General features: G+C 47.5%; 1 protein-coding gene across 5 annotated transcripts in view; it reads left to right on the top strand.

The window, feature by feature from the left end:
* Positions 1-18,774, top strand: part of VPS13D (vacuolar protein sorting 13 homolog D) — a 257,320-nt gene that overhangs the window by 196,995 nt on the left and 41,551 nt on the right. For 4 of the 5 annotated variants that reach the window (XM_047868772.1, XM_047868771.1, XM_047868775.1 and 1 more), the window contains 2 exons: positions 7,907-8,039; positions 11,025-11,220. In XM_047868772.1, coding sequence (XP_047724728.1) covers positions 7,907-8,039; positions 11,025-11,220 — 329 coding nt within the window. Of the gene's footprint in view, positions 1-420; positions 517-7,906; positions 8,040-11,024; positions 11,221-18,774 lie in introns of those variants that run through there. The other variant, XM_047868774.1, reaches the window with a different exon arrangement.

Raw genomic sequence — 18,774 nt, 5'->3', positions numbered from 1 at the left:
TGCTCTCTCTCTCTCTCTCTCAAAAAATAAAATAAAAAATAAATAAAACTTCATTTATATGAAGAAACCAGGTGGAGACCATTTTCTTTAAAAAAACAAAACAAAACCTCATCAAGATATGTCAAACCCTTGAAATGTATCTGACTTTGTCAGTAAGAAGCCCAGTTTACAATAGTGCCTAGCATCTCTGATTATTCTTTACGGGGTCATCCATCCCCTTCCTTCCCAGGCTTTTGGCATTAAAGAGAATATATCTATTTATTTGAAATACCAAGTACAAGATTGAAATCCTTGTGACTAGAAATGAGATAAGCTCGAGCTTCTTTTCTATTGTGAAATGTTCCATTCCATTTCTAGTTTCTGTATTTTGAGATTTCGATCTACGTATAATTGACTTCTTTATGCTTTCCTTTGTTCCAGAACGGGTATAAGGTGATTCCTGTATTACAGGATGAGATATGCAGGATTCACTCAGGGAAGAAGGGGGAGCAGTGCTGTCCTTAGAAGAAAGAAAAGGATTTGCGGTAATAACCGTTGGCATTTACACATCGCTTCGTGTTGTTCCGCCCCCCCCCCGCCCCAAGTCCTTTTAAAACCAAGGTCTCTTGGGATTCCTCCAGCGACTCTGTGGGTAGTGTTCTTCCTGTTTTATAGATGAAGATACCGATCCCTGAAGACTGTGCTTTGCTCATGTTGACCTCGCTGATTACTAGTGACAGAGTTGGGACCAGGATGCCTGCCTTGCTTTTCAAAGCCTGTGTGCTTCCCTAGAGTTGAAATCATTTATTGGCCAAGTCAGCCATTATGGTGTGACCCTTGGAGGGATTTTTTTTTTTTTTTTTCCCCATAACATAATCTATCTCCTGGTTCAGTACTGAGAAAGTGGCCATTTAGGCATATTCATATTTTTTCAATTTATGCCTTGTTAGGATGGCAAACGGGAGGTCTCTCATGGGGTGGGAAGACTTATTCTCCTTGACTAGCACGAGCTCTACTGAAACCCACCTTCTGGCTTCTCCTGTGGGCCTCGAGGGATTTTCAGCAGTAGACGAGTAGAGGCCTGGCACCCTCAACGTGATTTCCCCTTCTGGGGAAAAGCTTATGACAGGCTGAAGGTAGGACCCCATCCCATCCCGCAGCTGGGTTTAAAGATTCATCCTGCCCACATGATTCTTTACACCTGGTATAGGAAAAACAGGGAAAATTGAATGTGAGGAAGCCGTGGCACATGTCTGTTGTTGAACATCAGTCTTCCTGATTCCCCTGTGTATTCTGCTTACTGCTGTGGTTTTAAAGCCCTATAGCCAACTCTGCCAATCCTTTTTGAAGAAAAGGCACAATCCTTTCAGGAGAGTGCCTCAAACCACTCTGAGCTTCTAGATTAATCTGAGACAACATCCGAGTTCAAAACCGGGTCAGAGTTGCAGAATAGCAAGGGAGACTTGCCAATTCAGCAGGCGTGTGTCTTGGGCTAGTTAAGAACCGGGACAATCCTGAGGTCTGACTTTGTTGCTTATGTTGAGACCTTGTGTGCCGAGATAATTCTGGGTGGCTTTGGATAACTTTGTTTCTTAACTGCGAAGGAGTGTCTGCTGCCTGATAAGTGTTTATCCATGAAATAGCAACATGGTGTATGTAGGTCCCAGGGTCAGAGGGTTTGTACATCACCAGAGACAAAAAAAAAAAAAAAAAAAAGCAAGGTCATTGGCTTGGGCCTGTTACTGCTGTATAATGTGAGTCCTAGCTTTAAAAAAGTGTCTTTGTTATTCTTATGCAGGGTCTCTGTGCTGGATTCTTCCTCCTTCCTCTCCTTGCCTTAAGGGCTATACGTAATCATAACCAAGTAGAACTGAAAACAGACAAACGTGTCCCACTTCTAGTGGAGAGGAGAGAGATCCGGGGTCCAAAATTGCCTCTTTCTTGCCAGATCTCAACTTGTGCCATGTCCTTCTTTTTTCCTTTGTTTCTTTATTAATGCCCTTCCCCAGTCCCGGCCTGACCCTCCACCGTCTGGCCGTTTGGTTGGCCTCGTGTCAGCGATTGATCCCCGTTGCTGGCTGGATCCCGTTCCCCGTTAACTCTTGCCTCTTTGCCACAAGGGTCGCAAGAGGGGTTTTCGATGTCAAGGCAACGCCCACACGGAGAATGGGTTCTAAGTGTGGATATGGTAACGGTGAGAGAGTGAAGTGGTGACGCCTCCGTGTGGAGGACTTGAGGGGTTGGCAGCACGTTTTCTACTGGTGTCCCAGCAGAGCCGGAAAGGACTCTCGAGCTTAAGCCTCCGTGCCACTTGTAAGAAACTTGTAAAAATCGGGGGCCCCTGGGGGGCGCTCAGTCAGTGGAGCGTCTGACCCTTGGTTTCAAATCAGGTCATGATCTCACGGTTTCGGGAGTTTGAGCCCCGCGCCGGGCTCCGCGCTAACGGCGAGAAGCCTGCTTGGCATTCTCTCTCTCCCCCTCTCTCTGCCTCTCCCCTCACCCATACTGTCTCTGTCTGTCTCTCTCAAAAATGAATATAAAAAAAAATTAAGAAAAAGAAACTCGTAAAAATCGGGGGCCCGCTGCCCTGTGCCAGACGCGGTGCCAGGCATTCTGCGCTAGAGCTCCCCTGAGAGTCTCGTGTTTTGCAGCTAGGTAAACTGAGGCTCGAGAGTTGAGCCACGGCTGCCAGGACGCACGTGCACATCGGCCGTGCCCTCAGGCACCGGGCGTACAGCTGCGTTTGCGAGTTGACGTGCCCCCGCTTAGCGGAGCTGACGGCGCCGCCTGGAATCGCAGCCACTGGTGGCCGAGCCGTGCAGTCGAACACCTTTCTGGGTGGGAGGACGTGAGACACCCTCAGACGGCCACGCCCCGGCCCTGCTCTCCCTTTGCCACTATTTGTGGCCACCATTTGCCCTGGTGACGGGAAAGGTACTGTCACCAGCAATTACTCGGTGGAACAAGGACGTTAAAGAGGAAATTTCCATTAGGTAAATAACTGTGAAAGAAGAACACCAGAGAAGCGGGGGGCGGGGAGGGGGGTGGAATTCAAGCCCAGGCTCCTGTTACACTGGCCAAATATCTCTGGCATCCCATGCTTGCTGAATATCATAAAAGGGTCAGGAAAACTGATCGGAACAAACAGAGGGACACAGCGTGAATTTTTCTCTTGCATTATTCCAGCATCTACTTGAATTTCAGTTTTGTAAAACCAACTGTCCCGAGCCTGGCCCCAAACCCCGGGCTAATTTGTAGCGGCTCCATTTCTATGGACAATGGGATTCTTTCTGGAAGGTGGGGTATTGACACTGGGTACGTCAGCCACGCAGTAGAACTGGCATCTTGAAGCGCCTCTGAGATTTTTTTTACCCCCCGGTTGAAGATAGGGCTTTCCAGAAATTAAGGACTTCCGACTGTGGCCAGAATTCACAAGCGTGGTGTATGCTAAAGCTTCCTTCGGTGAAAGAAAGGACAAAAATCCGTGTTGTTTTCGCAAGTGTAAGAGCAGGTTTTCTGAAGGACGTTGTGTTCCTTGGAAACTTTCTAGTCTTCTGTGGACTTGAAATCGCTACAAAATGGGCTATATTGAACTACGTCTCCCCCAAAGCTCCTTCTGGTGTCCAGGTATCGTTTTTACCAAGGAGAGTTACAAATTGTCTACATATTTCCCTCTGAGTGCTAGTCCTTCCCCAGCGTGCGAGCCTGGCCCATGCTGTCTGTCCCGGGCTTTTCTGCCCCTGGGCACATAGCTTCCGCTTCTCCGGGGATGCACCTGCCAAGTCCTGCGTATACACACCATCTCGCTTAACCCTCAACAGCCCCACGGGACCTGATTATTTCCATTTTGCAGGTGAAGAAATGGAAGTTCAGATAACGCAGTACTGTTTTCATTGGATGCCTTGTATGTGTCAGGTTCTGTGCTCAGTGCTTCACGCATATTGTCTAATCCTTCCGGCATTCCCTGTGGGTAGATATTCTCATTCCCATTTTGAAGATGAGGACACAGGCTCCCAGAGGTGAAGTTACTTGTCCATGATCTCACGGCTATTCAGTGCCACAGAATCCAAAGTCAGGTGTGAAGTTTTTTCCGAGGTCCTCGGAGGCAGGAGGCAGAAGCCATCTCTGATTGAAGACTCTCAAGTGCTAGCCTAGCGCACAGCATGTGTTCTGTACATGTTTGATTGCTTGGTGGGTCAGTGCATCGCTGCTTTGTGCTTGCTCATATCCTTACGGTTTTCAGCCTTTCCCCTGCTGCCTCTGAGATTAGTTTTCCCCTTATCTGAATCTCTGCTTCCGAGCTTCACTCCCCATTTTGACATCCATGAGCATGCCCAAGAGCATCTGCTCTGAAGAGATTTCAAAGTGAGTTTGAGTCTTGTTGCATTTGGCTTTTCTTTTTAAAATACACAGGCAGAACTGGGGGTGGGGCGGTAACGGATGTCCTGCCCAGTCACCGCCACATGGCACACTGTGGCTGTCATGGGCACCCTGGCTGTGTTTTGACGATCATGTTCTAACTCAAGGACACGGGTGAAATAACACTTCCCACCCTCAGAGAAGACCAGTGCCGGAGGGCACCGTACAGAGTGCTTACTGGAATCCCCGCCCTCTCCAGCCCGTGTTCCTACCCTGTCTTTGAGGGAGAAATAAGATACGGGGTATGATTTATTTTCCCACTGAGGTGGGGAATGAGAGAGGTGGAATTGAGTATGACTCAGTGCTCCCACAGTGAGAGAAGGCCACAAGCTTTTGGTGCCCTGGATTCATACTCAGAAGCCCGGTGGACTGGCCCAAGGCCCAGCCTCTTTGACCACGGCACCCGTCAACTCACTGGTTTCAGATTAGTTCTTATAAAGAGTCTCTCCCCGTAAAATCTGATTAACCTCTAATCAGTACGGGTTTGGCTGGATCATGGATTTCAACATCTTCCCATTTCCTGAGTTGTCAGTCACCGTTACAGGGATGAAGTCTTTGGTAATAGTTTCCTGCTAATAACATCTTTGTGTCCCTTACGTGGGCCCACAAGTGACAAAAGACAAGTCCAGTTGGCTTGCGGGAATAATTTGTTTACCCACAGAGAAGTGGGAATTCAGACAGAAGTCCTAGGGTAAGTAAGTTGAGTAGGTGTGGGCACCTTTCCACAGCTACGAAGCACACAGAAGAATCCAGCATTTAGAGGAAAGAGTGACCTCTCAGGTCATCTTACCCCATCCCTGCTGTGGTCGATGTGGTATTTTTATACTGAGAACACCCGGGTCCAATCAGTGCTGGGGGAGTGAAGGGGCAGTAGCAGAATCACTTGGCAGTTAAGTTTTTGGCACGAGCTCACTCCCAAACCTCGGGTATTGAACTGGTGTTGTGGGTGGGGGCGGGGGTGGTGGTGGGCAGTTTGCCTAGAGGATTCTATCATATTTTCTTAGGGGGGGGCGGTAAGTATTACAGGATTTTTCATTTCTTCCTAGTCAGCTGCCAGAAATCCGTAGTCAGGACCTGATCTGTTCCAAGGACAGACCTCTTTTCAAGGAAAACGAGAGTCTGAGGAAGTGGGAGAGACCCGGACAAAACCCCGGAGGGAGCGTGGGTGCCGCTGGGCACTCTTCAGGCAGGACACGCGCCTCTGGAAACATCGCGCTTCTGAGAAGGGCTCTTTCACTGGCCGCTGCCTCACCTCTTCTGTGGCATCAGGGAAAAGTGTTTTTGTCCAGACCCTGAGTGGAGAACACCAGCACACCGGCAGCCTACATGGTTCCAGAATGTAGCAGGGACTCCCTTTTTTTTTTTTTTTTTTTTTTTTTTTACCCTTAAAACAAGGGTCACATTTTCCTCTTCTCCCTCGATTTGCAAGTGTTTCGGTTTGTGTTGCAGACCCTCATTGCTGTCCGTCTCATGTATGGGGTTGTTACCTTCCCAGTGAGACTGTCATCCTTGAGAATAGGTCCAAGGCTGTATTTGTGTCCCCAGCAGTACATAAATCTGGGCCAGGCCCACAGTAAGTGCTTAATAAAGATGTCCTAACTTGGATCGTAGATCACACACTGTCAGAGCTGGAAAGGATTTTGGAAACCACCAAATCCAGCACTCTAATTTTAAAGATGGTACCACTCCAGAAACTCATTTTGGAGGCTGGTGTTTATCTGCTGGAAAGGGGGGGGGGGGGTTGTTTTTGTTTATGTTAAAGCCTAGTGCAGATGACCATAATTCTAAACCTTTGAAAGGCTTTCTTCATGGTGCAGGATGTTCCCGCTGGGACTAGTAGCTGACTAATAATAACAGTAAGAATGCTGACTGGATGCCATACCCTGAGCCCCTATCACTAATTCTTCCAGCCACATAGAGGCGTTGGTACCATCGTCACTCTGCAGATGCCACCGGGGAGGCTCGGCAGGAGGGCACCTCGCTCAGGCTCCTGTAGCTACGGGAGTGGTTGAGGCAGGACTCGAATCCGGTCTGGTCAGATGCCCAAACTCATGGCTCACGGTGGCTCTCAGGCGGGATCCCTGACTAAAGCCCCATTTATTGATTCACGGTGCTGGCTTTGCAACATCCCGTGGTGTCTCCATCCTAAAGGCAGCTGGAAAATTAATTTTCATTAACTTTAGCTCTCCAGTTAGACACGAGGAGACAGGGGAGGCAAGGCCTGAAGCAAATAATGATAGGGGCTGCATCTCCAGAAAGGTCAGTAATCACTGCCCTGGATTGTAAAAGCGTTTAGGCTGAGTGAAAGGAATGTGTGTTCCCCTCTCTTGCTCCAGAAACCATTGCTTTACCTCGAGTTGCTGGTTCTTCCCCTAGTCTCTCTTCTGGGCCCAGAACTCCCCCTTTCCTGTCCCTTGGGTCACAAAGCCTCGGGCCCGGTGGCTTCCAGGACATACCTGTGTAAAAAGTGTCCCTCGCCAGACCAGTATGAAACAGGCCCCGAAGGCCGGGCTGCCCGGTGTACTCGGCCTTCAAGGCAGGCTGTTCGCCTTGAATCTTTGCGCTGAGCTCTGTGTCTAGCATTCCTGTGAGTTTTCTGAAAGGTTAGTCCTGGGTCACTGGCACTTAACCCACTTGTTTTGGTAGATCCTTCCCGAGAAGGTTAATTATATATTTGATATCCTTTCCTCTTTATGCCTGGATGATGAGGGTAAGTACCCTGTGGTTTATTAACTGTCACTTTAAACCTTTTCAGATTGTCTTGTGACAAAACAGAGTTTTACGTCCTTTTTATCCAGCTTTGACGGATGAGACAGCTTCTCTGGTAAAAGAATGCCAGGATAAATAAGATCTTTCCCTGATTTGTGGGGGAGGATTTTGCACTGGAAGTCATGAGTTCAAGTCCGCCATTTCGTACGAAAGGTGACCTGACCTATTGGCCTTTCCATATACTTCATTTTCCCTTGTGGACAAATGGGGCTGGGCACCTCGGCGCTCGGTACTTGCCGAAGAAGTGAAAGAGAAGACATCGCTTTAGGGCAGTTGATGTCTCTAAAAGGTTTGGCACCAAACCCTAAAGCAACAAGGTGCCGTGTTTCCTATTTTGAATCCCACTGATTTCTCTGCGCAGAGAGCCTCTGTCCTTAACATTATAGAATCCCAATACTTCCCTCTCCCCCACGGGGTCATTTTGGTATACGTTTAATTTTTTTCAGTAAATTTGCAGTAGGACCGTGGAAGGTGGATGCCATTAGGGGCGGTTAGTAGACGTTCTGCGAACCTCGTGTCCACCCGTGTCCGCATCCTCCAATCTTGTGCGTCCAGTGCCTTGAGAACCAGTCTCCTGGGACACACAGTATATGTGACTCAGCAGTTAATCTCTCTCTCCACTGGTATTTACTGGATCCCAGCTAGGAGCAAGGGAAGGTATTTATGTAAAATCATTAAAATAGCAAAAACGGCGCTGAGGCTTTAAAACCCTTTTCCTTCCGTGTTTGATCCGTTCCAGTTTGCGGGGACGCTGTCGGACGGCTTAGGGAAGACGATGGACAATCGGCATCAGTCGGAGCGGGAGTACATCAGATACCACGCGGCCACGAGCGGGGAGCACCTCGTAGCCGGCATCCACGGCCTGGCTCACGGTAAGTCACGGCTGCCGGGAGAACGGCTCTCCTGCCACAGTTCCTCGGGGCCCTTTTCACCCATCTGATGGCAAGCGACATCCAGGCCGGGGAGCTTGGTGTACCCGAGAGCCTTCCAGGCTGTCCTATTGTACCCTCCTCGCAACTGACATGTTACAGCCTGTGGCAAGCCTTCATTTATTTTCAACACGTTGCACACATTGCGATCCTTTCCTGTTCCTTGGCTTCTGTTCCCAAAATGTGATACGGTATCATCTTGTGAACCCCTTTCTAGAATGCGGAATTGCCGCTTCGATACCTGCCTTCTGCTTACTGAGCATTCCTTCCGTGGCAAGTGAAATGTGAAACCGGCCGCCGGGTTTGTGGCCCGGATGTTTTTGAGTCTTGTGTAAATGCACACTCACCTGGATTGTAAATGCAGGCGTCCAAGAGATGTAGGTGATGGCATGGATGTATTAAGCCTCTGAATTTGTATGAATTCTGCCCTTCACTGCTCTACCTCCGAGTCATTTGCCCTTTGTTGTGTTTTTTCTCCACAACTTCTGAGTGTGACATCCAAGGCCCTTGGAAATGTAAACCCAGCCAACTTGGCCAACCACTGCCCCCCAGCCATGCTGTATTTCAGCCACCCGAAGCCCAGTGTTGTTCCCCAGACGTGCCTTGCTCACTCAGTTCATTCTGCTCCCTTCCCCTGCCTCACTTCCTTGGCAGGCAGAGTCCAACTCAACCTAGAAGTCTCCACTCAAGTGACGTTTGCTCCACTGTCCCCAGTCAGAATTAATGACGATCAGGGCACACGTGGCAGTCTAGGTCATGTCTCTAGCCAGCTGTGTGTGTGTCTTGCTTTCCTGATAGATGGGGAAGGTCAGGAGAGCAGAAAGACCATCGTGTATTCACCTCTATTCTTCAGACCCTCACACGATACCTGGCATATAGTTCATGCTTATAGTTAGGTTAGGATGGTTAGGAAACTGCGCTGTTGGTACCAGATTCTTAGAAATAATCTGAAGCTGTCAGAAGTCATATCAAGACTGATCAAGTTCAGATTATCTGCATTTGGAAGAAGGAGGAATGTGGAGAAGAAAAAGAAAAAATAATTCTTTTCAGGCTTGGGACACAATGTTTAGGACAGCGTTTTTGTTTATCGGTTTTCCTCACTTGTGAGGTTTGGCTCAAAATGCCTTTACTTTTCTTAAGCCTGCCCAACTGGAGAGGGAGCTGCCCCAAAGGAGACATTCAAGCCAGGGGTAAAATTTAGCTGAAATTAATGTGTTCACAGACTCAAAAAGTTGGTTGCTGGGCAGCAGTGTGGGGTGAAAGGTTTCCTCATTCTTCCTAGTAAATATAATGATAGTGCATGGGAGTCGGAGGAACTGTGTTCTTAATGAATGTAAAATGCTTTACTGTGCATAATTGCCTTTACCTGTCTAGCATCCTTGGGATGTGAAGAGAAAATATAGCTGCCCTCACTTTTCAGATGGACACGACAGTGTGCTGAAAAAGATGGATGATGGGTTCAAGGTTGGTTGCAAAATCCCCTCCAACCAAGGACCATTCATACAGTATGTGCAGCATCTCCAGGAACAGGTAGCCTCATCCAAGGAGTTTCCGTGAAGCTCTGGATTGTATGCGAGTGACATCCTTTTTCCTTCAGGGTGAAACCATTGTTTTTTGTTTTCGTTTTTGCTTTTTAATTAATTTATTTATTTGGAGAGAGCAGGGAAAGGGCAGAGAGAGAGGGAGAGAGAGAGAATCCCAAGCAGGCTCTGCGCTGTCAGTGCAGAACCCGATGTGGGGCTTGATCCCTTGAACCGCGAGATCAAGACCTGAGTCGAAATCAAGAGTCAGACACTTAACCGACCGAGCCACCCAAGTGTCCCCAGGATGAAAAGAATTCTTAAATGATAACAAGAACCAGAATCCATTCAGTCTCCTTGTTTTAAAAACCTGGGAGTCTTGCTCAGTTTTCTCTGCAGACCCTGCTTGTGCCAGGTTCAGTAATGTCTGTGTCTCTGTGAATGTGGTTCCAAAGGTTGGGAGAGGACCGTAGCCTCACTGGAGCAAGCGGACCCAGAATCCAAAAGAAACGCTATGGATTGTTAGTGCTGTTAGTGCGTTCTCACCCAGGGGATTTCCTTTACCGATTTGTCTCACTAGAGCTGAAGAGTCCAGAGAGCTTCCTCATGCCCCCACTGTCAAAGGGTAAACATCCTGTGAGTGTCCCTGGCACACATCCTGGAAGTGCTCCCTGGACAGGGCCCCCCTTCTTCCCTGTAGCCCCTGTGTCGTCTCCAGCCTCTGCCAACCTCTGGCCACTTTTGAGGCTCTTTAAGGTCATTGCTGTCAACTTTCAAAATGTTTGGAATGTCTCTTTGACCTAGGTTGGTCTTTGGAACAGACTCCATTGAGAGTCCTGGCTGGTTTTGGCAGCTTTGGGTTGGGCGGGGGGGGAAGGGGGGGGGGGTGCCTTTCATCAAGGCCTCATGATTTACTCATTACCTAAACCCAATTTCAGCAAAGCATGCAGTTGTTTTTACCCGTTTCAAACTTCTGGTGGTGTTGGCCAGTCACATAGTGTTCTTGGAAAACTGAGGAGCTGTATTTAGTTCTCTCTGCCTTATATTTCATGTGGTCCCAACTTTCCCCAAAGTCTGTTGGTTTAGTCCTACTGTCCGTGTTGTCTCCTGATGGCCCGTATGCTTCCCAAACTCTGAAACTGGAAAGTAGCCACTGTTAACCTCTTAGGTTTTCTGTGATTTTTTAAACTGGGACACACTTTACTTGAGACTGATGTGTGACTCTCAACTTGGTGGGCAAGCCTACTGGGTTTCCCAGCTAGAGTTGGCCTGCCTGTAGCCTATTAAGAAGTCGACCGAATGTCCCTAAGTTACCTTGCCGGGTGCATGGAATTGATGAGGTTCGGCTTTAAATGCTTTTGCTTTGTCCTTGGCCAGGTTACAACAGCCCTTGTTTCTTTTGCTCTAGGTATCATTGGTGGATTGACCAGTGTGATAACCTCAACAGTGGAAGGAGTGAAAACGGAAGGGGGTGTCAGCGGTTTCATATCTGGCCTTGGGAAAGGACTCGTGGGCACTGTAACTAAGCCAGTGGCAGGCGCCCTGGATTTTGCATCAGAAACAGCCCAGGCGGTGAGAGACACAGCCACTCTCAGTGGCCCCAGGTCAGTGGTCACGGAGGAAGTCGCTTTTGCAATTTCCATCCCAGATATGCTGCCTCTCCTGATCCATGCTGATGTGTTTAATCATATACTTTCCACCTTAATGATGTGATTTTTTTTTAAAACTTGAATCCATGTATCTAAAATTTCTGACCTGCCTAATATAAATATGTGAAAATAGGGTGCAAACATCGGGCATGAATCGCTTCTCGGCCTTTTGGCTAAGATCAAGTGCAAAAACCGGGCATGAATTTTTTGAGAACTACATCTGTATCTATCCACCTATATCTGCGTCTGTCATTTATGTGTATATAAAATATTGGTTTTTTCGCTAGAGGGGTCAGAAATAGAATTGCGCCGTTACAGATCTCCCGTTGACCAGACGAACTAGATCCCCATATGCCCGCTAAGAGAACTGTGGGGCTGCAGGCTGCATCTGGCTCCTGGGCTCCTGGCATGGTTTTAGGGTCCCTGTCTTGCAGCTCACCGTGTGGGTCTGCCCTTTCTCTGTTCTCCCTCCACTCGGACATGCCAGCCAGCCCCCAGCCTCGTAAAGGAATTCCGCGGGCAGGTTGGCAGCTTCGCTGCGGGATGCAATCGTGCCTCGATGGCAGCCAAGATGGGAAACCGGGGGCAGCCCGTACGGCTCCACAGCCCACAGGATCCAACTGCTTTAGCACAGCTCCTCGTGTCAGTCGCCTATTTGAGCCTTCCTTTTTCCGAGTGACTAATTGGGGATCTTATCAACAAAGGCTATAATGAATGTTACAGTTCCCAGCCAAGCTGGACGCCACTTAAGCCCAGAAGGATTTTGCTGCTCCCCGGTTAATAGATATTCCCCAAGTGAATTAGCGTGCCCTTTTAGAATGCCTCGGGCCTGGGCCTTATCCACACCCTGCCGCTCCCTCGAATAGGATTTGAAGTGAAATCGTCCCCAATTAAAGTGAATCCATTTGTCTGTCACCAGAAAACCTTCCTGATGACACATTACTGCAGGGGAAATGCTTAAGATTGTGGACTGGGACCATGTAATGTGTTCTGCCAGAATGTCTTCCATCTGGAAGCAGCTGCTTCTTACAAAAGGATCTGTAGCGTTTACTTTAGTTAAGTTACGTTCTATTCTCAGATACAGAGCTAGAGCAATCCTGGAGTATATTTTGAAGCATTTATGAAGGTGGGGGGAGGGGCAGTAGGGAGGCTTCAAAAGTATTTCCAGTTTTTCTGCGTCTGCTGGAAACCCCAGAAGTCTACCCCCAGTATTTCATCGGGACAGTAAGACCTGATGACCACATGAGTAAAAGCAGGCAGCCCCTACGAATTCCAAAGGAACCATCCTTATTCATAAAATCCCCAAGTGGTCAAGGGATTGAGTGTTTGTTTCACAAGGGGTCTGAGGTACGTGTGTTTAATTTTTTAAATTTCGTTTTGTGCTGGGAACTTCAATGGTGTTGACCAGAAAGAAATGACTCGAATTTTCTACGGTGTGGAAGTCTTGGTAGACCACAGCAGGGTCTACTTCGTGTCACCGATGTATCCCGTCAGTCATTCATTTCTAGTCAGTAAATACCAATGGAACGTTTTCTAAGAACTCAGCGTTGGGAACGTGGCAGAGCGCAAGGCTGGCCCTGCCTTCAGAGGGCTTACAGTCCAGTGGGGAAGCAAACTTAAAACAAAAATCATGCAGTCATCCTAGTAATCATAATTTGTGAAAATTCTGACAAATGGCACAGGAGATGTCCAGGGTGCTGTGAGACTGTGTCATTGGAGAAGGCGCAGGGGAGAAGGAGGTCGGCTAACCTGTGGTCCATGGGGTCAGGAAAGGCTCTTCTAGGGTAGTGCTGTTTAGAAGTCCAATGCGCTGTGCGTTGTGCCCCGGGACCCCCTGGGAAGTGCTGGTCGGGATGAAGCCTGAAGTGGACGTGAGGGTTGGCCAGGTCAAGGGAAGAGAGAATCACATTCCAGGTAAAAGGGGTACAGGAAACTACATGACTTGCCGAAACACAAACAGTAGCCGGGCATTCTAATCGCAGTTTGGCTGCAAATTTCCCGGAACACCTGTCTTCGTAGCCCTTCGCTCCCAGAACAAAAGCTATGGTGGGAAGCGAGGAGCAGCCAGGTAGTCCGCCTGGGGACATGGGAGCTTAAGTGAGGGGGAAAGAAGCTTCTGCATCTCCTCTCCGTTCTCAGAGGAGCCACGAGCAGGAGAACCACGGCCGAAGTTAGCAGAGGTGCGCAGGGCACGTGCTGGACCATCTAATGGGAGCCTCGGAGAGCTTTGGCCCTTTACCCTTTATTGCACTAAAAAGGCATTACAGCTGCTGCTGAGACACTTGGACCAGTTTCCCTCCATCCATTTGTCTAGGTCCCAGAGTAGGTTATTAATGAGGATCTGTGTGTTAGAGAGAAAAGAACACTTCGCCTGGAGAGCTGTAGGTCTGGGTCCCCACCCCCTTGTTAGCTTCGGGCCCTTGGTCAAGTCTCCTCACCTCCCTAAGCCTCAGTTTTTTCATCTATAAATTGGGGATAAATATACCTGTCTCTTTATTCTCTCTCTCAGAGGTCTGAAGCCCAACCAGAATTATTTTAATGTGGCTGCCATAAGGAGCTATAAACTGCTGGACAACCCTATGTTTGAAAGTCACATTAAAAGAACACAGATTCTTGCAGGTGGAGAAATGTTTCGGTGCCTTGAGGGTTTGTTCTGATGACACTGGGATCTCTCAGGAACATACTAATTCTACCACGGGATAAATCACCCCTGTTTCTTGGAAGTGAGTTATAACCATCTCCAACCATCCCAGTTGACTGAACAGGATCCAGGGGTGTTACTCAGGGTTTTTCCCCACTGTTTAGACAACAGGGACTAACAAATGATTTGAAGGGATTAGAAGTGAGATTCTGACCGAGGGCTGACCTGAGCCCAGGGACCGAGCCAGGAATAGAACCCAGGAGTCCAAGAGTTCTGCCTCTGAGTCTGCTCTTGGAACGAGCCTTTCTGCTTCCTTTGTACTATTGCGTCCAAGTGAGGGCTTAGATCTTAGCATCTATGTTTTCAATGACTCAAATTTTAAGCAGATGATAGCAAAGTAAGCCATAAGACTGCAAAAGAATACTCCTGCCAGTAATCCATCTGAAAAGTGGCCTTACAGGAAATATTGGCTCCTTTTCGTGTTTATTTGAACATGATTTTATTTATAGGGAACCTCCCCCCCCCCCCCCGCCACCCCCCGCCTTGAGTTCTCTCAGATTAAAATACTTCCAAGTTCCTCTCCTTGGTGGAGTGTGCAGGCATTCCACAAGGACAGCCACCTAACTTTCCCCCCCCAAGTTTCCATGCAATCTAATTGTTCTTGGGAAGGCAGGTGGGGGCGGGGGGAGAAGAGGGCGGAGGACCGCGCAGAGCCCTTGGCCTCCACATGAATGTTGTAGACCAATATCCCCCGCTGCATTTGTTAACTGGACAAGTATGTGTGGTTTGGAACCGAAATAAGAAGGCTTTTCCAAGGCAACGTTCTGCTGGCTCAGGTTGCATCTTCTCGTCTACGTGTTGGGCCACATTTGTCTGTTCCCAAGTCAAGTTTATGAAAGTGGCACAGATGCAGCCACACTCGCCGTGCCACGGGAGCCATATAGAGAAGCCCAGCCCCCTTCACACATGGCCACGCATGCCCTCTTCCTGCATGTGTGGTGGTAACTGATGGGAGCCCTTGAAAAGATACTTGGGTACAAAGCCACAGAGACCCGGGAGCAGCCATTTCACAAGAGAAAGTACAAATAACGCTGAAAAGAGAGCTCGAGTGTTGGACTCTGGGCTGTGTATTTGCTTGGTTATTTCCCTAAATACCCTCTGTTGTAGGCTTTGGGTTACAGGACATTTTAGGAATGTAGCAGATGAAGATTTATGAAGCCGGGTCCTGAGGTTTCCTCCAGAATATTTCTTCACCTTTTTAGTCAGGACCCCAAATGGGGAGAGAAGCGGGAGCTGGCAGAACTTGAAATATTTAAACGAATTTAGCAAAGCTCAGGAGTGTCAGAGCTTTATCTCCTTATTTTAAGTTAGATAAGGAGGAACGGGAATTCGAAGGGTAATGATAGATTGACGTTTAAGAATATAGCCGTGAGGACTCTGAGAATGCTCTGGCATCCCAGGACCCCTGTGTTGTGCACGTAGATGTAAATTCCAGTTGCTCTGAGAGCTTTTGAGTAACCTCTGGGTTGATTTCGCAGAAAAGATTGATGGTGGGCATATTTGACCTTTTCGGTAAAAACACTCTCAAGACACCACCCAAAATTTGTTCAAGACGCTTTCTGCCAGCGGCCTCCCGGATATGAAATGGACGTAGATTTTCTTAAGGAAAAGTCCGTTTTTGTTACAGTGTTTGCTTCTTACCTACGACTCTCCCGGATCGAGGGGAAGACCGTCTTGGGTCCGCAGAGCCCGAGTGCAGTCAGGTTGGACAGGTCGGGAAAAAGTCCACAGAGGGAACTTGGCAAATGCTTTTACTACTTTTCCATCCCAGTTGGGAAATACTGCTTGTAATTCTCCTAGCCACGCATAACACATCAAACAGAATTGGTTTGAATCGAGGCTCGAGGCAACTTCCCAAGATTAAAATCTTCACGAAAATCAAAGTGGTTATTAGGATACACCAGGGCGGTCAGTTTTTCCCACCAGTGTCCACCTAAGGCAGAGGAGAGTGGACTTACGCCCCGTGTAGCTGGGGTCAGAAGCGAGCCCAGGACTGTTTGGAAAGCTTCTGTTTCATCTTAAAACTAAACGAATCTTACATTTTAGCGCAGGTTTGTTTTCGTGACTTAATGTTTTCAGTTGCCACCTAGTACAATCAGCCCGTCACAAAGGCGCACCAGGTCGTCCTGTAGCAACTGCCTCTCATGCTCATTGAAGAACTTCAAGAGAAGCCTTCCGGATGAATCCTGGGGACCCTAGTAGCACTGACGCAAAGACAGGTGTATTAACACAGTGAAAAGCTAGAGCCTAGTACATACTTGACCCTGAGGCTCTGCTTCTGATCTTCAGCCATATCTGTCTGTGAGCTTGATAGCCATCTGCTGCTTGGGGCAGCCAGGGAATCGGGTGATACGAAGTTTTATCGTGAGAAGGAATTTGATTTTAGTGAGACTGAAGAATTATTGCTGTGTCCACCCAGAGGGAAGGGGCCGTTCACACCTCTCCTCTGCTGCCCAAGGGCGGCACATGGGGCACAGGGCGTAGGGCAGCCAGTTGCTTATCTTCTGCTCACCCTTGGGTGTGTGTGAGGTGAGAGCCATCTATTCTCATTTCCCGATCTTGCCAAACCAGGCCTTTCCAGAGAATGCCCAAAGGTAGATGGACCGTTTTCTCACTCCTCCTGAGCAACCCCCACGGGAGAGACCACTTTCAGAGCTACGTTAGGATGTAGGATACTCTCACTCGGGTCTAAAGTTAAGCTGATGAAGTTACAGGATAAGATATTTTTCAGAAACACCCTAACAGTCTTTCATGCTTTATAAGTTAAAATTCCTCTCACAGGAACACAAACAGAGAGATCTTTTTTTTCTTCTTCTGAGACTAACATCTTCCCTCTTGCTGAACTGTAAATACCATACTCCCCTTTCACTCAAAGGCTCCAGATGATGCCATTCTCATTATAACATAACTTATGGAAGGCTCAGATCTGTTGCTGGAAAAAAAAAAAAAACAAAAAACAAAAAAACGGAAACCTGCACACACCTATCTGAGAAGAGACTTTTCATTTCTGAAATCCCATGACTCATTTTTATGCAAGATTATCTGTTAGGGGGGAAAAACACTTTTTTGGTCATGGTACATTATAACCGTTTCTAGAAAGGAGTGTCTATTTTTTGCCATTTTTGGCATGCAGACATGACTGACTTCCTGGAAACGGCACAATCCTGCTTCCAAAAGCAAAAATAAATTGGATTTAGGCATGTGCATCCTTAAAGTACAATCCTCATGTCTCAACCAGCAGGTCTTTGCTCAAAGAGAATAAAATGGAAAGTATAATTGCTTTCTGATTTTGGTTTCTTCCATTTAAAAATCAAAGAATCAATCTAACCATTGCACATGTGGAGTCCTTTCCTCGTTCGGGGACTTGATTTGTGCAACTCTGGAATGGCTGCATTTGAGATTTTGGGTTTGAACTTCAAGAGAAACGGAACAGTGTGTTTCTTCCTGAGAAAAATTTGTATTTTATGCATTAGAGAAGGATGAAAAGTCATATCCTGTTTATAGAATTCCTCTGTAAAGGTGCTAAGTGCACTTACTTTCAGGTTTTGATGACTACCCTGTGTCTTTAATGGTTTTCCCTTACAGAGTTGTCTCTCTTTGCCCAGCAGGAAATTGGAATCCTCCTTAAAGAGGGGATCCAGGTTTGAGTTCAGATCCCCTGCTCCCAGAAAGCTTGAGTGTGGGATAATTCTGAGGTACATAGGGGGCCAGCAGACCAGGAGGGGATTGAAGACTATAGTGTTGTGTTACAAGTAAAAGCTTGTAATCTTTGGGGGAAGAAAAGGTAGGTTTGGGGGTTATAATTAGCCCAGAGTTTCCTTGCCCCAATACCTTTATTTAGTACTCTTTTGTCCGACTGCCTTTCAAAGACAGATTCTTGCCAAGTTTCTCACTTACTTGTCAAGTGGGGGAAAAATAAGATTGAACTTGCAAAGCATTTAATTTTTTTTTTATTTTTTATTTTTTTCTAATTTTTTTTTTTAACATTTATTTATTTTTGAGGCAGAGAGAGAGCACGAACAGGGGAGGGTCAGAGAGAGAGGGAGCACAGAATCCGAAACAGGCTCCAGGCTCCAAGCTGTCAGCACAGAGTCCGACGCGGGGCTCGAACCCACGGACCGCAAGATCATGACCTGAGCCGAAGTCGGACGCTCAGCCGACTGAGCCACCCAGGCGCCCCGTGAACTTGTAAAGCATTTTAATCACAAATCCTCTGCAAAAAAAAAAAAAAAAGAGTTTTATTATATCGGGCTTATATAACTCAAATTTGGCTAACAGTGTTACTAAACTATATCCTTAGTGGATTTGCTTTGCTACATAGAGGAAACGGATTGCTCATTAGCACAAAATTTGTCCATGTGGGTCCTTTTAGAACAGAGGCTCTCAAAACATGGCTTGAGGACCCCTAGGGAGGCCCACTTTCCCAGGATCCATAAGGTCAAACTTACTTTTATATGTTTATATAGGAATTCGTACGTGGGTAGTTAAATAACCCTGTGATAGTGATATTCTCTAACGAACATACAGTGGAGTTTTCCAGAAGCTACACGGTGTATGATACTGTGCACACGGATGGAGTGTACAAGCAGATAAGAAAATGCAACTGTTTTCTATTAAGCAAGACTTAAGGAGATTTGCAGAAATGTGAAACAACGCGACTCTTCGCACCTTCTGTGGCTCCATGAATATGCCACCGCCAACAGATACCTGTGCCTGGTTAATTTCCTTGACAAGATGCTCTACGTGAAAACGTGGTGATGATCCATCATCCTGCTGGGAAATAGCACCAATCGGCAGTGGTGGATTAA

Source organism: Prionailurus viverrinus, chromosome C1 (genome assembly GCF_022837055.1).
Source record: "Prionailurus viverrinus isolate Anna chromosome C1, UM_Priviv_1.0, whole genome shotgun sequence".
Taxonomy (NCBI): Eukaryota; Metazoa; Chordata; class Mammalia; order Carnivora; family Felidae; genus Prionailurus; species Prionailurus viverrinus.
Note: the sequence above shows the minus strand (reverse complement) of the source record. Positions and strands in the feature narration are given on the sequence as shown.